The sequence below is a fragment of the Oryctolagus cuniculus genome, chromosome 20, assembly GCF_051225735.1.
Source record: "Oryctolagus cuniculus isolate XC-2025 breed Fujian yellow rabbit chromosome 20, ASM5122573v1, whole genome shotgun sequence".
NCBI classification, from domain to species: Eukaryota; Metazoa; Chordata; class Mammalia; order Lagomorpha; family Leporidae; genus Oryctolagus; species Oryctolagus cuniculus.
Genome location: NC_142886.1, coordinates 51231764 through 51250555, shown reverse-complemented (window position 1 = coordinate 51250555; position 18792 = coordinate 51231764). Strand labels below are relative to the sequence as shown.

The 18792-nt window shown below is 59.5% G+C and overlaps 1 protein-coding gene across 6 annotated transcripts in view; it reads right to left on the bottom strand.

Annotated features, from left to right (window-relative positions):
- The window catches only part of TDRD9 (tudor domain containing 9), an 86455-nt gene that overhangs the window by 15872 nt on the left and 51791 nt on the right, over window positions 1-18792 (bottom strand). For 5 of the 6 annotated variants that reach the window (XM_051834938.3, XM_089322787.1, XM_089322788.1 and 2 more), the window contains 18 exons: window positions 18464-18595; window positions 17236-17401; window positions 17079-17142; window positions 16943-17006; window positions 16642-16686; window positions 16172-16225; window positions 13683-13799; window positions 12239-12346; window positions 10941-11041; window positions 8724-8897; window positions 7090-7201; window positions 6209-6421; window positions 5921-6010; window positions 5020-5280; window positions 3112-3267; window positions 2449-2519; window positions 1397-1506; window positions 918-1014 (listed from right to left, as the gene is read on the bottom strand). In XM_051834938.3, the coding sequence (XP_051690898.3) occupies window positions 918-1014; window positions 1397-1506; window positions 2449-2519; window positions 3112-3267; window positions 5020-5280; window positions 5921-6010; window positions 6209-6421; window positions 7090-7201; window positions 8724-8897; window positions 10941-11041; window positions 12239-12346; window positions 13683-13799; window positions 16172-16225; window positions 16642-16686; window positions 16943-17006; window positions 17079-17142; window positions 17236-17401; window positions 18464-18595 (2135 nt within the window). The remainder of the gene's footprint in view (window positions 1-917; window positions 1015-1396; window positions 1507-2448; window positions 2520-3111; window positions 3268-5019; window positions 5281-5920; window positions 6011-6208; window positions 6422-7089; window positions 7202-8723; window positions 8898-10940; window positions 11042-12238; window positions 12347-13682; window positions 13800-16171; window positions 16226-16641; window positions 16687-16942; window positions 17007-17078; window positions 17143-17235; window positions 17402-18463; window positions 18596-18792) is intronic. The other variant, XR_016226892.1, reaches the window with a different exon arrangement.

The window sequence follows — 18792 nt, the reverse complement described above, 5'->3', positions numbered from 1 at the left end:
GGGTCTGCCAACGGCCCTCTGGCCCACAACAGACTAGGAAACAAAGGTGGGACGCACAGCCATCGAGACAATGGAGCCTGCCTGCCCCATCGGAGTGCTTGGCTTGAGTCCTAGCTCTTCCACTTCTGTTCCACTTCCTGCTGAGGTGGACCCTGGGAGGTCACGGGGGGGTGGCTCGGGTATGTGGGCCCTGCCCCCACCCGGGAGACCTGGAATGAGCTCCTGGCTCCTGGCTTCAGCCTGGCCCAGCCCTAGCTGTTGTGAGGGTCTGGAGAGACCTGGCAGATGGGAGATCTCAGTCTGTTTATTTTAAATAAAAATGGAATTAATTTTGAAAAAGAAAAAGGCAATTTCCCACTGCCCACTCCTCTACTTCTGCAAGTGCTGAGGCCGCTTCTACTGGGCTCCTGAAGCCCAGACCCTGGTCCTTTCCTGGCCCCTCCCCAGGGTGCAAAGCTCACGCAGCCACACAGGTGTCTGACGCCAGACGCACAGCTGCTGCTGGGCACCCTCCCCCCTCCCCTGCGCTCACCGCAACCACGGGCGGCGGCACAGGTGGCGCATGTGCAGGCTGATCCTACTGACTCCGACCCTGGGCCTAGCCCTGGGCTTGATTTCTTCTGCCACACTTTCGGCTGAGGCGCTCAGTGACAGAGCACCTGCTGCGGCCTCACAGCTTCTTCCTGGGGTACGCCCACCACGGACGCCCCCCTGGACGGCGAGGGCCCCACTCCACCCCGCCCACCACGGACGCCCCCCTGGACGGCGAGGGCCCCAACTCCACCCCGCCCACCACGGACGCCCCCCTGGACGGCGAGGGCCCCACTCCACCCCGCCCACCACGGACACCCCACTCCACCCCGCCCACCACGGATGCTCCCCTGGACGGTGAGGGCCCCACTCCACCCCGCCGGTACCTTAACTCCATCACGGGTGCGAACAGCATGCTGAGGACGGCGGGCAGCCCGGGGATCTGGGGCAGCAGCGAGGTCTCTCTCAGCAGCATGGTGGAGCCTGCCAACAGGCACGGTGCTCAGTGCTGCCCAACGCACCCTCCCACCAGCCCTGCTGGGCCTCGGGGCTGTCCCCCAGCCTGACCACCCAGGCCTGTCCTCTGCCCCCTACGGGATGCCCACACATCTGGCCCGCTTGGGGACACTTTCCCTGTGTCCTCCACAGGCCGTCAGGGTTTCCCAGAGCCAGGAGCTTGGATTTGTCCTCCTTTGTGCCAGTGAGCGGAATGAGTCAAGCACAAGGACTGTTAACGCCCACATCGTGCATAAGCGCTGAAGTGGCAATGCCCCGGCTTCAGCCGGTGCTGAGACCAGCCCGAGAAGGGCACAGGGCCGAGCCTGTCCACCAACGACAGGACTGAGGGCACCAAACCCTCGGGTACCAGTTGCGTTGACTGACAGGGACGCCGCGACCAGCATCCTCTGGTGGGGGTCGGCCGGCGCGTCGCTGATGACGACAGAGTTGATGCTCTCCTTCTCGATCCAGACGCACCTGAGGCACAGCGGGCGGCAGCTGGGCACAGAGCTCTGGCCAGGCAGCCTGCCCAACCCCCCCAGTGCGCCTCAAAAACCGGGGCGAAGGCACAGAGGCCCCAACCTCCACCCCACTCCTCTGTGAGGACGCCCCGACCCCCACCTCCAGCGCAGGCTCCGTTCCGCCCCCAGCCCCACGCCAGTGCAGGGGACTCGCGCGGGCCGCCCAGCGTCCATCTGCGTGCACGCGAAGTGCCCACAGCTCTTGAGAGGACGCAGGCCTGGACACCAGCGTTTCTAACAGGCTCCAGAGGAGGGCTGCACTGCGGGTCCCCAGACGGTGCCTCGAGGAGCCGGGGCTCACCCCAAGTGAGTCTTCAAATACACACGGTGAGGGCTTCCAGGTCTAAAACGCGGCGTACGGTGCTGGCCCCGTCCCGCATCCCCTCGGGCCTCCCAGCTCCTCAGTCACGCTGCGCCCACCTGAGCACTCCCCGTGCAAGCACCGGCCCCACTCAACCTGCACCCCATCTCCTGACACCTGCACCGTGGCCGGCTCCCGCAGCCTGCAGGCTTCAGATTTCTTCGGAAAAGCTCCCTGACCCTGGCGTGGTCAGAGCCCTCCAAAGGCTTCCATGATATCCTGGGTCCCTAGCAAGACCCATCACTCTGGGCCATCATCTCCAGTTGCCTTCTGGACCCACGATTGTAGAGCAGTGACAGCATGGGGCCCTCAGCTTAACAATGACAACAGCAAGATGAAGGCTGTGACAAGAGACGCTCAGAACTGCCTCACACAGAACCAAAGGAAAAGACGACCTCGGCCAAGCGCAAGGAGAGAAGTTGGCAGGGTAGGAAAGAAAAGGCGGGCGTCACGGCAGCTCAGCCAGGATGGCGGCTTGACCAGGTCTAGGTCTAGAGGCGCAGAGGAAAACCCCACGGGGGAGTCAGCTAGTCCTACCTGAACTTGGATATCCTCGTCAAACTGTGACACTTCAGCTCGTAAGGGTTAAACGGCCCGTGGAGCATCACCTGCACACACAGGGCGTCAGCAGTGGGCAAGACGTCACTGGACACGACTAACAGCCTACATCGAATCACGTCTTCAAGATTCAGGGAGACAAAGTCGTTCGCGACGCTGTTTTTCCGGAAGGCAGCTGATCCTTCCAGTGATTTCGCAATTCCTCCAATCACATACACAAAGGGGCTTAGGCCAAAAGAGGCAACCCTGTCAAGTATTTTAGGCGAAGTCCTTATTCCTGGCACTGCACAGACCGGCTGGCGTGAGCCCAACAAGGCAGGGCAGTGGAGGCCGGCGTCCCTGGGGCTCCCGCAGGAGGGCACGGAACGCGGCAGGGTTTGGCCAGACAGCAGCGCAGCCCTGCTCAGACTCCAGCCTCCTGCACGTGTGCAACCTGGCGACAGCAGGTGACAGCTCCGGTACCCGGGCCCTGCCACCCCCTGGGGGACCTGGATTGAGTTCCCAGCTCCTGGCTTCGGCCCGGGACTGAGCAGCGGATGGAAGACCTCCGCCTTTCCAGTAAACACATCTTTTAAAAACAAACCTCGTCAGGCACGGACCCCTCTCCCTCCAGCTCCCCGCCTGCGCCCGACCCCGCGTCACCTTGCAGGTGGGGGCTCCCAGCCTGTTGGAAGAGAAGCTCTCCAGCAGAACGCGGATCAGCTGCTTCCCGTCGTCCTGCGCGGCGGACGGCACACACCCGTCCAGCCCGCTCTCCGCCGACTTGGGAAAGAGCGCCGTGAGAGCCTCGTGGCTTTGCTGCAACGACGAGCAGGGTTTGTCTGGGCAGGAGGAAGCTGCACTACGGCACCTTCCTCCAACCCAGGCCGAGCCGCGGCGGGAGCCCACTCGGATGGCTGCGTCGTCAGGCAGGACGGAGATAACCCGCTCAAGTTCTCTTTACAACTCAGTCGGCAGAACCAAGTCCGGATTTACTAACTCTCAGCCACAGAACGCAGATGAAGGGACGTTGACAGCTGCTCCAGCTGGGAACACGCGGGCCCCTCAGGGGCTCCCAGGCAGAGGAGCCCTCCCAGCTGCCCGCATCTCCAGCGGAGCACACAGTGCAGTGAGAGGCCACAGCAGCGGGGCGGCCCCTCTGAAGCCCCGGACCGAACGACGCCGGGCGTGCTTCTGAATCACTGGCTGCAAGCAGCCTGGAAACGCCTGACCTCTGATCTTCCACCAGGAAGCTCTTGGAATCCATTCTGTGAGTCTGACACAGAACACTTTCACACCTGATTTCCACTGGAAGAAGAGCTAAAAAGCTAAGCAGGAAACCAGTAAAAACATCCAGCCAGGGTGATCCCGCCTCAATCTCCAAGAACGGGGAGAGAAACACTGCTCGCTGGCAGCACTCAGGAGAAGAGAAGCACCTCCGGCTCCGTGTCTCTCACACACTCACTCACACTCACACTGCCCCTCACACACGCGCACATGCACATACTGCCCCTCACACACGCACACTCACACTGCCCCTCACACACACACTCACTGCCCCACACACTCACACTGCCCCTCACACACTCACTGCCCCACACACTCACACTGCCCCTCACACTACCCCTCACACACTCACACACGCACTCACACACTGCCCTCACACACTCACACACTGCCCCTCACATACTGCCCCTCACACACACACACACTACCCCTCACACACACACTCACTGCCCCACACACTCACACACACACTGCCCCCACACACACACGCACACTCACACTGCCCCTCACATACACTCACACTGCCCCCCACACACTGCCCCCCACACACACTGCCCTTCACACACAGACCCCTGACACGCTCCCACACATTCACTCACACACTGCCCCTCACACACACACACCGCCCCCCACACACACGCACACTCACACTGCCCCTCACACACACACAAGCACACTGCCCTTCACACATACACACTCACACTGCCCCTCACACATGCACACTGCCCCCCACACTCACACACTGCCCCACACATACACACTCACACTGCCCCCCCACACACTGCCCCTCACACACTGCCCCTCACACACAGACCCCTGACACGCTCCCACACATTCACTCACACACACACTGCCCCTCACATGCTCACACGCACATACTGCCTCTCACACATGCTCACACGCACATACTGCCCCTCACACACGCACTCACACACTGCCCTCACACACTCACACACTGCCCCTCACACACTGCCCCTCACACACGCGCACACACACACACTCACACATTGACCCCCACATTCCCACACTGACCCCCCACACGCTCATACTGCCCCCTCACACACACACACTCATACACTGTCCCCACACTCGCACACAATGCCCTTCACGCACACACATTGCCCCCTCACACACACACTCCCAAACTGCCCCTCACACACGCACACACTCATGCTCACATGCTCACTCCCCACTCACATTTACACACGGGCACACACACTCCCCCTCACACTCATGCTCACACGCACACACGCGTGCCCACACTCCAAGGGTGGAAGCACTTACTTTCGACTCATACGACTCCTCTGTGAGCTCGGCGTAGCCCTCTCTGATGAGGACGTCTCTGATGTTGACGGCGTCCTGGGCCCCCGAGCAGCGGTACACGTCCACGTGCAGCACGCTGTGCACCACGGAGAAGACCTTCACGAGCAGCGGGCAGCCGCTCACCAGGGAGGCGAACCGCCCGCTGGCCCTGCCGCTCCAGTGCTCCCCACACACCAGAGACTTGGCCGAGGGTCGCATTTTGCAAACTTTAAATTCCAAAGCCTGCAGCAAAGCAAAGCCGAAGGGGATTCCTCAGCGGGTGAAACACCGTCCCAGACACACCGAGAAGCAACCTGCGTGTGTCTGCATCACCGTCTCCTGAAACCGACTCAGAGGAATTTGGGGGTAGTGAGAACTTTCTAGTCCAAGGAGCCTGGTTCTCTCTCCTTTTTTATTGTGCTGATTTGCCGGCTGGCAGAGGAGCTGGTGCTGTGGCCATGAGCTGGGCTGCTGCCTGCGGTTCTGGCTGGCATCCCATGAGCACCAGCTCACACCCCGGGAAGGCCCCGGCTGCTCCCCGGCTTCCCTGGGAAAGCAGCAGGAGACGACATGGGAGACCCAGATGAGTCCCAGGCTCGAACTCTGCCTTTCAAATACATACATCTTTAGAAGAAAGAAAAGAAAACGGCACAGAAGTAAAACAGTATTTTTGGCTAAGTTTGGAACCCTCCACATATTTCAACTCACTCCAAAAACAACAGGGCAACCTACCTACGGCAATTATCTCTTCTGAAAAATGGAAACCAGACGTGGTGAGTGTGCCTCTCCCTCTCCCCCCGCCCACCGTGCACTACGGGGGGGGAGGGTGCGACCCACAGGTCCCTGCCAGCAGCCACCACCCACTGCGCTCTGCTCGCCTCACCTGGAATGGGAGTTCCAGAAACTGACTCGGAATCTCCATGAGAAGACTGAGGGCCACGTGAGCCCGATTGCCGTAGTCTACGAAGAACACCTGGGGACAGAGAGTGCCGAGGGCTCCGGGCCAGGTGCGGGGCCGGCGAGCAGGGAGTCGCGGGGCCTCAGCAAAGCACGACTCCCAGCGGCCCGAGCCCCCTCTGCCACCGCGGTCGTTACCTCCCATGGCTAAGTTCCACCTGGAACTACCACACATTTCCTACAAACTGCTGGGTGATGTTACAGAAGAACATACCTCCGCAGAATTTCCAGAAACATAAAGGATTTGAGCTCTAAAGTAGCTTTCTTCATCGAGATCAGCAAAAGGTGCCAGGCAGACCAGGTCTGGGTGTGGGTGAACCGGCAGCGGCACCAGCTTCAGCCGGTTTATTTCAGCAGTCAGCTTCCTCAGAATCTCGGAGTTTCTTTCATCAATCCTATATCCCCAGAAGTGCCCCACCTCAACCACCTGCGAAGGAGAGAGGAGTGGGGACAGTCTCGAGGGTGGCGCCAGACGCTGCGCAGGTGTCGCTCAGCCCCCAGGTCGGCCACAGGACTTCGACAGGTGCAAGCAGGGGAGGGAGGTGTGGGCACCACACCCCTCCATGGAGGCACCAGACTCACGAGCACACAGACACTGAGAGCCCTGGGAGCTACAAAGGACCGTCTTGGGTTAGCCCAGACGACAAGTCGCCATGCCAGGGCCTGCAGCGCCCTCCTGGGTAGCGAAGGGCCCCCCGCGAGCAGGGCCAGTGTTCCCACCTGCCTGGAATCCAGAAAGGTGCCGACACAGATGTGCCAGAAAGGACAAGTGTTCTCAATGAAACTCCATTTTAAAGGAGTAAAAGCCATACCCACATAAAGTAACAAAGGGACAATGCTAGTTTCACTGCCATAATTTGAATTAGAGGCGGGCATCATTATGCCAGTTAACACTGTTACCTCCTATCTTGCTACATCAGATTAATTTCCCATTAAGTGTACTCTGCCTTTAAAAATTAACTTTGATTCTAGAGTGAATATCTCCTCCATTTTCCACTTCAGCCAGGTTTCCTGCACAGGACAGTAAGCCAGACTCACACGGCTGTGAGCGTCTAAACTTGCGTCACGGCCACAATATGGCACTTTGGGGCTCACCTCTGTGACGTCGACACTCAGGAGGAGATCTGTGACTGTCCGTGATCTGTCTAATGTGTTAAATGAGACTTGCATTGGATCTACCGTCTGCTTCTGGAAGTCCACATTCACCCTATAGAGCATGTGTTTTTTAAAAACAAAGTGTTACAAAAAAAAAAAAAAACCACACACACTTATCTACACGATGGCGTTATCTTTCTAATTACTCTAATACTCGTGCAAGGCAAGAGCCCCGTAGTGAGCATCTAGGCCAGAGATGACAGACAGGACCTCCCCCGAGCACTGAGCTGGGCTGCCCTCCAGGGACGTCACAGGCAAAGCTGTGGACAGCCACCCTCGAGGCACACCTCTGCCCAGGGTCCTGCAAACATTTCCTAGCTTGTGATTCCAGGGGTGGCTTTGACTTTTAGAAACCTATGAAAATCCTCATTTGGGGCCACCACTGTGGCTCGGTGGGTTAAGCCCCCATCTACAACACTGACATCCCACCCATATGGGCGCTGCTTTCAGTCCTGGCTGCTCCGCTTCCCTGTTGATCCAGCTCCCTGCTGATGTGCCTGGAAAGTAGTGGAAGCAGGCCGGAGTCTTTGGGCCCCTGCACTCACGTGGGAGACTGGGATGAGCTCCAGGCTCCTGGCTTCAGCCTGGCCCAGCCCTGGTCATTGAGGTCATTTGAGAAGATAAACCAGCAGGTGGAAGGTCGATCTCTCTTTCCCTCCTTCTCCCTCCCTCCCTCTCTCTTTCCCCTTCTAACTCTGCCTTGCAGTATATAAAAACATCTTTTAAAAAAGAAGTATCCGGCCGGCACCGTGGCTCACTAGGCTAATCCTCTGCCTGCAGCGCCAGCACCTCAGGTTCTAGTCCCGGTTGGGGCGCCAGATTCTGTCCCGGTTGCCCCTCTTCCAGGCCAGCTCTCTGCTGTGGCCCAGGAGTGCAGTGGAGGATGGCCCAAGTGCTTGGGTCCTGCACCCCATGGGAGACCAGGAGAAGCACCTGGCTCCTGTCATCAGATCAGCGCGGTGCGCCGGCCACGGCGGCCATTGGAGGGTGAACCAACGGCAAAGGAAGACCTTTCTCTCTGTCTCTCTCTCTCACTGTCCACTCTGCCTGTCAAAAAAAAAAAAAAAAAAAAGTATCCATGATCAGCTCTATGCTCTGTGAGAACACAGGCCTGGTCGTCTAGGAAACCCAAGACCTCCGTTCATCCTTACGAGGCATGGAGGGTGAACACCGGGGCTCTGGGATGCGACACACAAGCTCGACAGGAGTGGAATTGTTCTTCTAACACTTTTCTTCTCAAATGAGGGAAAGAACCATCGGAGAGCCTGGTGAGCAACCCGGCAGTGCCCGCTCAGCCACAGACGCCAGGACAAGCTGCACGGCGTTCTCCGTGCCACACACAGGCCCACCACGTGCCTCGCCCGGGGCCACAACCCACGCATGGCACGAACCTGGACGGACGTGTGCCCTCTCCACTGACCCTCAGAACCCAGCCACGCTCCTCTGGGAACCAGAAGGGAAATCAACGTGAAGTGTAATCCCCATTACTGAAACCCAAAGGCGCCTACGTGGTTTCACCCCAGCCTCTCGCGGGATTCGAGCAGGTGTGCCCCCCGCCCCGCCCCGGAACGCACCTGATGCCCCTGAGCTTCGACACGGCCCCGCCTTGCACCTTCCCCTCAATCTCCTCTGCAGGGTGCACGCTGAGCTCCAGGGCCACTTTCAGCTGGGACATCTTGACCGCCATGTGCACTGCAGGGAGAGTTTTAAACCTCTCTGTCGGGTCACGGGAGAACTCCACAAAGGCTCTGCTCCACAAATACAAATGAAAACACACTCATCAGGCGTCTGATAAAAAAAAAAAAAAAAAAAAAAACACCTGTATGTCCACTTCTCTCAAGATTAGACAGAAATTCTCATGTCACTTCTCTCGTCAAAATGCCAGCAACTCTTCATTCTACCACTTGTCAGTCAGTACTGACTTACGGGAAAACTGCCCACGTATGGACAGTGAGTTATGGCGACAGCGGGGACGGGAGTTATGGCGATAGAGTGGGGACAGGGAGTTATGGCAACAGTGCGGACGGGAGTTATGACGGTCGGGACAGTGAGTTATGACAGTGGGGACGGGAGTTATGGTGATAGAGTGGGGACAGTGAGTTATAGCGACAGTGGGGACAGTGAGTTACAGCGACAGTGGGGACGGGAGTTATGACAGCGGGGACAGTGAGTTATGACAGTGGGGACGGGAGTTATGGCAACAGCAGGGACGGGAGTTATGGCGACAGCGCGGACGGGGAGTTAGGGTGACAGTGGGGATGGGAGTTATGACAGTTGGGACAGTGAGTTATGACAGCGAGGACGGGAGTTATGGTGACAGCGGGGATGTTGAGTTATGACGGTCAGGACAGTGAGTTATGACAGTGGGGATAGGGAGCTGGGATCACAGCGGGGACAGCGAGTTATACATCATGAAACCAAAGCCAGGCTCCATCCTGGAGCGGCCGGGACTCGAACCGGTGCTCCCGTGGGATGCCAGCACTGCGGGCGGCAGCTTTACCTGCTAGGCCACAGGGCTGGCCCCCCGAGTTTCTCTTAGAAAAGCTTCCTCTAGCTCCTAAATCACTTCCAGGTTCTGCACCTGCCACCTGCAGCCACGCCACAGCAGTCCCCTTCCCACAGATCCAGCACCCAACCGCCTCCCGCGTCAGCTGGCAGCCAGCTCCTGGAACTCCTCCCTCCCACTGTCGACCCCCTGCAGTCTTGGCTTTGGATCACTGCAACCAAACAGCGCAGAGGAGAACACTCAGGTGCCCATGCGCCCGCCTCTTCGTGTTCACACTCCCAGGCTGCCACAGAAGGCCACCCAAAGGCAGTGCTGCCTCCCAGGGACACAAGTTAGCTCCTGTCCAGGATGGCTGTGCAGGCCCTACATGGTCCCAACCCCAAGCCTTGCACTAACGTTCCCCTAGACATGTCTATATGGTGGGAGGAAGAGGCGTGCCCAGGGGCACCCGCAGCCTGCCCCTCAGGCTGCACACAGCTGTGCCAAGCAGACTGCTTCACCCCAAGGAGTGCAGTCCCTCCTCTTCTGGTCACCATCTGAGCTGGCCAAGGACCTCCTCACAGCACTTCCACCAGCGCGGCCAGCAGAACGCGGTCCTCTCACCCCAACACCGCCCTGGCGTTGTGCCACGAATAAGCAGCGGTGAACGCTAACCGAGCCCTAGAAACAGTGCTGAGTGGGAAGAGCACAAAACACACACAGCGCGGGGCAGCCTTGCAAGGCAGTGAGGAGACCTGCAAGGGCCCGGACGCCTGCCGCTCAGGGCAGCTGGGGCAGCCATGTGCATGGAACCCCCACCAGGGTGCAGGCTGTTGGCATTCAAGATGGCGGTTTCGTCTGAGACTTCACATACAGAACTAAGCACTCTACAGCATGTGACTTGTTACGACATTTAGGAAAATGTCAGATGCCTTAAGTTTAATTCACTAAATTTGGGGCCAGTGTTGTGGCATAATGGGTAAAGCTGCCGCCTGTGATGGCACCATCCCACACGGGTACTGGTTCATGTCCCAGCTGCTCCACTTCCCAGCCAGCTCCCTGCTAATGCACCCAGGAAAGCAGCAGAGGACCCAAGTCCTTGGGCCCCTGCACCATGTGGGAGACCCAGAACAAGCTCCAGCTCCTGGCTTCGACCTGGTGCAGCCCTGGCCATTGTGGCCATCTGGGGAGTGGACCAGCAGATGGAAGACCTCTCTCTCTCTAACTCTTTCAGGGCCGCAGCGCTGCCCCCACACTTGGTGCAGAGACGGGCGTCTCGGCACTGGCAACAACACGCACTACTTACTTTGTGCCGTCGAACACGATGGACTTGACTTGGCCGCACTGTCTGAAGAGGGACTGCAGCTGCTTGTAGTAGAGGAACCCGTAGGGAGGGATGTGCTTCAGCTGCAGACCGACAGGGCCCTCAGAAACCCCGCGCCGCGCGCCCCACCCGCAGCCATCACCCTGCCCTGCTGACGCGGCCCAGCCGTCACTGCCGGCTCATTTGACCTCGCAGCCATCAAGCTAAGTTCATCTTTTTAAAACATGACATCTCCTAAGTGTTACAGGAAAACACTCCCCTCCCAGATGGGGTGGGGCTCCCCCTCCTCAAAGGCTCTGCAGCCAGGAGACGCCCACCTGCCCTCCGCCATGGCCAGGAGGGCAGCAGGGGCAGAGAGGAGGCTCTGCCAGGGCCCACGCTCTCGTCTGGTCCCAGCCCTCCCTGAAACCTGGAGTCTGCTTAGGAAGGGAAGGGATGTCCCCGAGACTCAGGAGAGGAGGGCTGGTGCGAGGCCGCCTCTCCCAGGCAGGAAGCAAAGCAGGAGGGGGCACCCGCTGGAGGACTGGCAGGGGGCACCGGGGAAGCCCTGGCCGGGCACACAGGGACCCACAGGAGAGCTGGGCTCCGAGCCCCTCCCAGCCCTGCCCCCGGCCCTGGCTTCCGCACTTCCATTCTGCAACAGCAGTGGTGCCAGCAACCCCAGAAGTAAACACTGGCAATGACCAACCACCTGCTCTATGCCAGGAGCCAACTTCACCACATGCTGCTCGTCCCTTATCATGGGCTCAGACCAGACCACGTGGTCCAGGACAGCCGACCCCCCACCCCCCACCCCCACAATCAAGGCTCAGCTCCAGCTGACTCACAGCTGCTGGGACTAAACAAGCAGCCCACAGCGGTGGTGCCGTGGCCAGCGCCTGTGTCTGAGGGCACCGTTCACCCAAAAGCACCTGCTGCTGAAATGCCGACCTCCAGGCCACACTTTCCAGTTCAGACTCGTGAGGTCCTGGAACTTGACCCTGAACAAAACCCTTTCCAGGAGAGCCCTGTTGTGAGCCACACCCGAGCTGCCACGCAACAGCACTGCGCTCTGTGACTGAAGCCGTGAATCCACCAAGAGCCTTAATCCTTCAAGACAGCAGCTGATGGGAGCAGCATCAGCTCTCTGTTGAGGCCAGGTGCATGGAGCAGGTGAGAGGAAGGCACCAGCAGCCAGGTCTGGAGAGGCCAGGCAGGCTCGGCGTTCACTTTGGGCACAGCACAGACTGTGCCAGCCAGGGACCAGGCCACACCCCGGGGACGGCCGCCACTGCACCCACCACAATGGTTGTCTTCGGGTCTTTGCCAGCCAGCTCGCGCACCGCCATTTCCTCGTCCGGCTGTCCAAAAGTGAAGTAATTTGGATAGAAAGCACCTGCTAACACAACCTGCAGGAGGAAGGCGCGCCCCGAGGCGCCGCACGGTCTCAGCAGCTGTGCGCCCACTCTCACCTCAGCCCAGCACCGAGGGCCGCGTCCAGGCCAGGCAGGCGTGGTTCCCACAGATGGCTGCCTGCGGGACGGACACTCACACAGTCTTCAAGGCAGCATGACACTGGCAGGAGGTCCAGGCAAGAACATACACAGCTCCACACGAAGCACCCAGAGGGGCAGCACCCCACCCAGGCCCCGCCCCTGCCCAGCAGTTCAGGAAACCCCTCAGGACACTGCCAGGGCACTTCTTCTTCTTAATTTTTTCGTTCATTATTTGAAAGGAAAAGTTAGAGAGAGAGAAAGATCGTCCATCTGCTGGTTCACTCCCCAAACGGCCTCAACAGCCAGGAGCTATTTGGGCCAGGCCAAAGCCAGGAGCTTCTTCAGGGTCTCCCAGGTGGGTGCAGGGGCCCAAGCACTTGGCCACTCTCTGCTGCTTTCCCAGGCACACTGACAGGGAGCTGGATCGGAAGTGGAGCAGCCGGGACTTGAACCAGTGCTCACGTGGGGGTACCCACCACACCACAATGCCAGCCCCTCTCATTCACTTCTGAAAAGTACCTAAGGGTCTCTTCTTTGACACAAACTCCCTGTTTGAAAGACACCCCCGCCCAGGACCTCTGGCCCAGCCTGCAGGTGATCTGTGCCCAAAGAAACACCTGAGTTTCCAGCACGCCTGGTTCCAGGTGTCTACCCTGAGCCCGGACGGCATGCGGCGGGTCGGGCCTCCTCTCAAACTCTGCAATGCAGGTTCCGTCTCCACTGCCAGACACACTTCCCGCTACACACTCCTGTGAGTCCCACCCAATAGCCCACCTGCACCCAGGGCCTCAGGGCCAGGGAGCCGCTATGCAGGGCGGACAATGTTGAGAGCACATCTACTTGCTTACAAAGTAAAACAGGGCAGATGTGGCCCATCAGTTTAGCTGCTGCTTGGATGCCCAGACCCCGTGTCAGAGCCTGGTACCTGGGCCCCTGCCACCCACGCGGAAGACCCAGACTGAGTTCCTGGCTCCTGGTTTTGTGCAGGTCCAGCACCAGCTGTGGCGGGCATCTGGGGAGGGACCAGCAGATGGGAGATCTGTCTCCGGCTCTCCTACTACAAAAGAGACATTTAAAAGGTAAACCGCTGGAGGCTCTGCTGAGGCAGTGGTGAGCGACAGCCCCTGGGAATGAGACACGGGTCTGCATCCTCACTCAGGGACAGAGGACAGGACGAGTGCTGCGTGTCCTCGAGGCTCAGACGCCACCGGACACGAGGGCACGCACGGGGAGAAGGCGCGCGCCGCACCTGCAGGATGAAGCGCTGCTTGTGCGTGTACTCCTGGTCCATGACCGGCCGCCGCGACCCAACACACATGTTGAACTGTGAGATCCTGTTCTTCAGTTCTTCATACAGCTCAGCTACCTGACAAACACACGGAAGCCTGACGTCTCGAAGCAGCGCCCTCCCCCAACGGGGAGTGCGTGACGGGGCAGTGTGGACACGGCCGTGGGAGGAGCCACTGGAGCCGCCAGGAGCATTGACTGAGGGTTAATTACGAGGAACGAGGAACGAGCAAGATGCTCCAGCAGGCGGGCGGCGGGCGCACAGGGAAAGATGCTGCGCCCCACCCCACCCCCCGGCCGGGTCTGAGTGTGGGCGGGCGGTGGGCGCACAGGGAAAGATGCTGCCCTCCCGCCCGGGTCCGAGTGTGGGCGGGTGGCAGGCGCACAGGGAAAGATGCTGCCCCCCCGCCCGGGTCCGAGTGTGGGCGGGTGGCAGGCGCACAGGGAAAGATGCTGCCCCCCCGCCCGGGTCCGAGTGTGGGCGGGTGGCAGGCGCACAGGGAAAGATGCTGCCCCCCCGCCCGGGTCCGAGTGTGGGCGGGTGGCAGGCGCACAGGGAAAGATGCTGCGCCCGCCCCGTGCCAGTCCGAGTGTGGCTCCACTCCAACCCCAGCTTCCTGCTAATGCAGCCCCTGGGAGGCAGCTGTGATTGCTCGCTGCACCCACATGGAGGCCCAGACTGGGTTCTGGTTCCTGGCTTCTGCCTGGCCCCCAGGCATTTGGGGAGTGAACGAGGGGACAGAAATCACTCCCTGTTTGTCTCCCTCTGTGCCCATCTGCCTTTCTAATGAACTTTTTTTTTTTTTGACAGGCAGAGTGGACAGTGAGAGAGAGAGACAGAGAGAAAGGTCTTCCTTTGCCGTTGGTTCACCCTCCAATGGCCGCCGCGTCCGGTGCGCTGCGTCCGGCGCACCGCGCTGATCCGATGGCAGGAGCCAGGAGCCAGGTGCTTTTCCTGGTCTCCCATGGGGTGCAGGGCACAAGCACTTGGGCCATCCTCCACTGCACACCCGGGCCACAGCAGAGAGCTGGCCTGGAAGAGGGGCAACTGGGACAGAATCCGGCACCCTGACCGGGACTAGAACCCGGTGTGCCGGCGCATTTTTTAAAACATGCTCAGTCCAGGGCTGGTTGCGGAGCAGCAGAGCAGGCCGCCATCTATGGTGCAGCGTCTCTCAGTGCTCATCTGAGCCCCGGCTGCTCTGCTCAGCGCAGCTCCCTGCTAACGCGCCTCGGAGAGCAGCAGCAGACGCCCGACTGCCGCCCCCGCGGGAGGACTGCATGGGGTTCCAGGCTCCCAGCTTCAGCTTGCACAGCGCTGACGGCTGAGGGCACTGGGTGTGAGCCAGAGGAAGGATGGTATCACTCTCTACCCCTCCCTCTGCCTCTTAAGTACATGAAAAACAAATAATCACTTTTTAAAATAAAATTATGCCATCTTCTCTGGCTGAAATATAATAAAAAAAATTAACAAAACAAGCCACCTAAAAACATCTCTTTTTACCTGGAAGCTATCAAAAATGCTTCTAGGCTGGCGCCTGGCTCACTTGGCTAATCCTCCGCCTGCGGCGCCGGCATCCCAGGTTCTAGTCCCGGTTGCCCCTCTTCCAGTCTGGCTCTCTGCTGTGGCCCTGGAAGGCAGAGGATGGCCCAAGTGCTTGGGCCCTGCACCCGCATGGGAGACCAGGAGGAAGCACCCGGCTCCTGGCTTCAGATCAGCGTAGCGCCTTCCGTAGCGGCCATTAGGGGAGTGAACCAACAGAAGGAAGACCTCTCTCTCTCTCTCTCTAACTGCCTGGCCAAAAAAAAAAAAAAAAAAAAAAAAAAAGCTTCTAGAAAACCTCAAGGAGGAAAACAGCACAAAAGAAATGACAGCGACAGTGACAGTGACATTGCTACAAGCCAGAAATCAGCGGCTGTGACCAGAGCTGGACACAATCACATTCATTCATAGCTGTAAACACTCTGAATTGGAAGAGCTGAAAAGAATGACAAACACTGTTCTGAGGACAACAAACAATGTAACTAAGGGACAGAGAACTGAAAGTAAAGAACAAAAACAGTCCACTAGAACCTGCCTTCCCAAAACAAGCAGCCTACCCAGCAGAGCAGGCTCGCCGGGAGGGAGCAGGGAGACGGCCGCCTCGCAGCACACAGCAGGGCGACCCGCCCAACCCTGCACTCCTCTCCAAGGCAGGGTCTGGCCCCGCCCAGCTCCGGAGAGGCGGACGCTAAGCCCGGGACCACTCTGCCTTGATGTGGAACCGAGCACGAGCACCACGGGCGGGCGAGAAGCCACAGCAGCCGCCACCTGAGGTGGGGAACAGCAGGGGCCGGGCCGCCACCTGAGGTGGGGAACAGCAGGGGCGCTGCCGGCCCGAGACGCACTGCTCCGGGAGCTCCACACTCACCAAGTGGACCCAGCTCGCAGAGGACAGAGCGCGCACTCACCTCTCGGATCCTCTTGATCTGAATGTAATTTAGGCGTCCCCAGTCGAGTTCATCCTTCAAACACATGAAAGCGGACCATTGTAACCAGAGCATAAGAAAAGTGTGTGTGCTGCCCTGAGCCACTGCGGCCCTGCCCCCCGTGTGCCCGCCGCCTGACCGCGACTGTCGTGGGAAGCAGCTGTGTGACACGTCGCGGAGGTGGCCTTACAGGAAGAGCCAGAGCGCTAAGCTGCACACTGAGTGCGAACACACAGCAGATCTCTTTAGAAGGAAAAAAATCTGACCCAAAAAGGAACCGATGGAGGCTCACAGGTAAGGTCCCTTTAAGCTCATTATCTAAACCCTGGCTGAAAACACAATCAAGCGACGGGTGTACAATTTACACCCAGCAGGTCCAGCCCAACACCCACGGCCAAAGAGGCACCCTCAGTGCAGAGAGTCAGGTGAGCCCGCCGTCCAGGAGGACCCACCTTGGGATGCCGCAGCTCCCCTCGCTGCCTGCGCGCCTGCCACGCCTGGGAACAGAAGCCAGAGCTGCCAAACGCGTTCTTGGCTGATCAGACTTTCAAGTCCAGCAGCCGTACGTGCACCATGACCACAGAAAATCCACAATTTCCCAAGTCAGCTTCATCAAACGGGACTCCCAGCCCCAGCCCCTCTTCCAGCAGTTTGTTCACTGCGTGTTGATCGACATGAGCCCCCGGGATCCTCATGAGAACAAACCCTGCCCTCCCGCACACAGGGAGTCCGGCCGGGAGCCCGAGGACGTACTTTGAACGCCTCCACGAGGGCGATGCAGTCACTCTTGCTGTTGCCAGAGAAGCTGCCCTTGCTCCTGCACACACGGGACAAAGGGTCACCGACAGCAGTGAGGCCGGGCCGGCGGCAAAGCACGAGCGCGCCCTACCTGTATCCATCCAGATGCTGCCTGAAGGGCATGGCGAAGAAGTTCTTCAGAGACAGCGCTGCCGCTGACGGGAAAGCAGGCGCGTGAGCCTGGCAGCGGCTCCGGGCTCCGCGCTCCGCGCCCCGCGCCCCGCGCCCTGCGCCCCGGCCTCGCTCACCGATGATGAGACACTCGTCCAGGCACCCGAACACGTGCCCCAGCACGATGAGTTTACCGAGCTGCTGGTTAACAGGAAGCTGAGCCAGAACCCTTCCCAAGAAGGTCAGCTCGCCGTCATGGGGGTTCTCGTCCTCTCGCTGCCCGCTGACTGCCAGCGCTCCCACCTTTACCAGATAAACGGTGCATTAGCGAAGCTCGGCCCGGCGCCCCGGCCTGTGTGGTGGCACGCAGGCGGGAAACGGGCCGCAGTGGCTGAGGGAGGCTCCGAACTGCTTCCGTCAGCTGAGGACCTGCCGTGGCTGCCAGAGCTCTCGAAACTGAACACGGAACACACGCTATGTGTCGCGTTCTGAAAGCAGAGCGGAGGCCATTGGCACGGGGCTCAGAGTCTGGAACACACGCAGCCCGCATCAGCGCCTGGGTTTGAGCTTCAGTTCTGCTTCCAATCCCGGTTCCTGCTAATGCTGCCCTAGGGGACAGGAGGGGACAGGAGGGGGCACCCACGTACTTGGGAGCATGCCACCATGTGGGCTAACAAGATGAGTTCCAGGCTTCTGGCTTCAGCCTGGCCCAGACCCCGTTGTTGTGGACATTTGGATCAAAGATCTGTCTCACTGCTTTTCAAATAATTTAAAATGTTTTATCATTAAAAAGAATGTTGCTGGAGGTAACACTCCAGAACACATCCACACACGTCTGCTCTCCCCTGACTTAGCAAGCGTGAGTGGCACGTGAAGGGGGTAACCACACACAGTGTCACCCACAGTAAGAACCTAGCAGGTGGGGACGGAAGAGAGCCAGGCAGGAATCCCACCGAAGGGTAACGCATTCGAGGGTAGAAGCAGCACAGCTGTGCCAGCTAACAGCGTGTGGACTCGACCACAGCACGCACGGCCAGAGCTCAAGCAGACGTTCGGGGTCTCTGGCACGGGAGGGAGCGGGGAAGGCAGGCAGAGAGCTGGGGGAGAGCCAGGGCCCGATGGAGCTCTCCTGCCCCGCCTCTCACCAAGGGCCCCGCACGGCAGGCCTGGGGCAGGGGCAGCACAGGCCGGGGCAGAGCTGGGGTTGTGAAGTCCAGTGGAAGAACTGACAAAGCCATCGAGACAATGCGCACAGAACCTGGAGTCAGCCCCTCACCGCTGCGGGCTGCCCAGCCTTAGGGACGGCGGCCCTGAGAACCACACTGACCCCAGTGCCCCAGCTGGGAAGGCACACAGGAGTCCTACCTCCTTCAGCAGCAGGACGGTGCGCTCGATGTCGCTCAGGCTGGGAGGGGACAGGGCAGTGGCCAGCAGAGCTCTCGGCTCACCCATGTCCAGTAATTTCACTTTCAATACTGTGCTTCCTAAGGGGCAACGCTGAAAAGAGCCAAGTGAAACTCAGCACACACAGGCACCATTCCAGAGACCAGGACAAGGAGAGAAAGGAAGAGGGGAGGTGGGGGTGTGTGGCGAGAACAGGAAAGAGGAGGAGAGAAAGAAGGGCGAGGCGGACACAGAGAGAAAGACAAGGGGACCGGGAGGGCGGGCACTTGGCCTATGGTTACGCCGCCTGC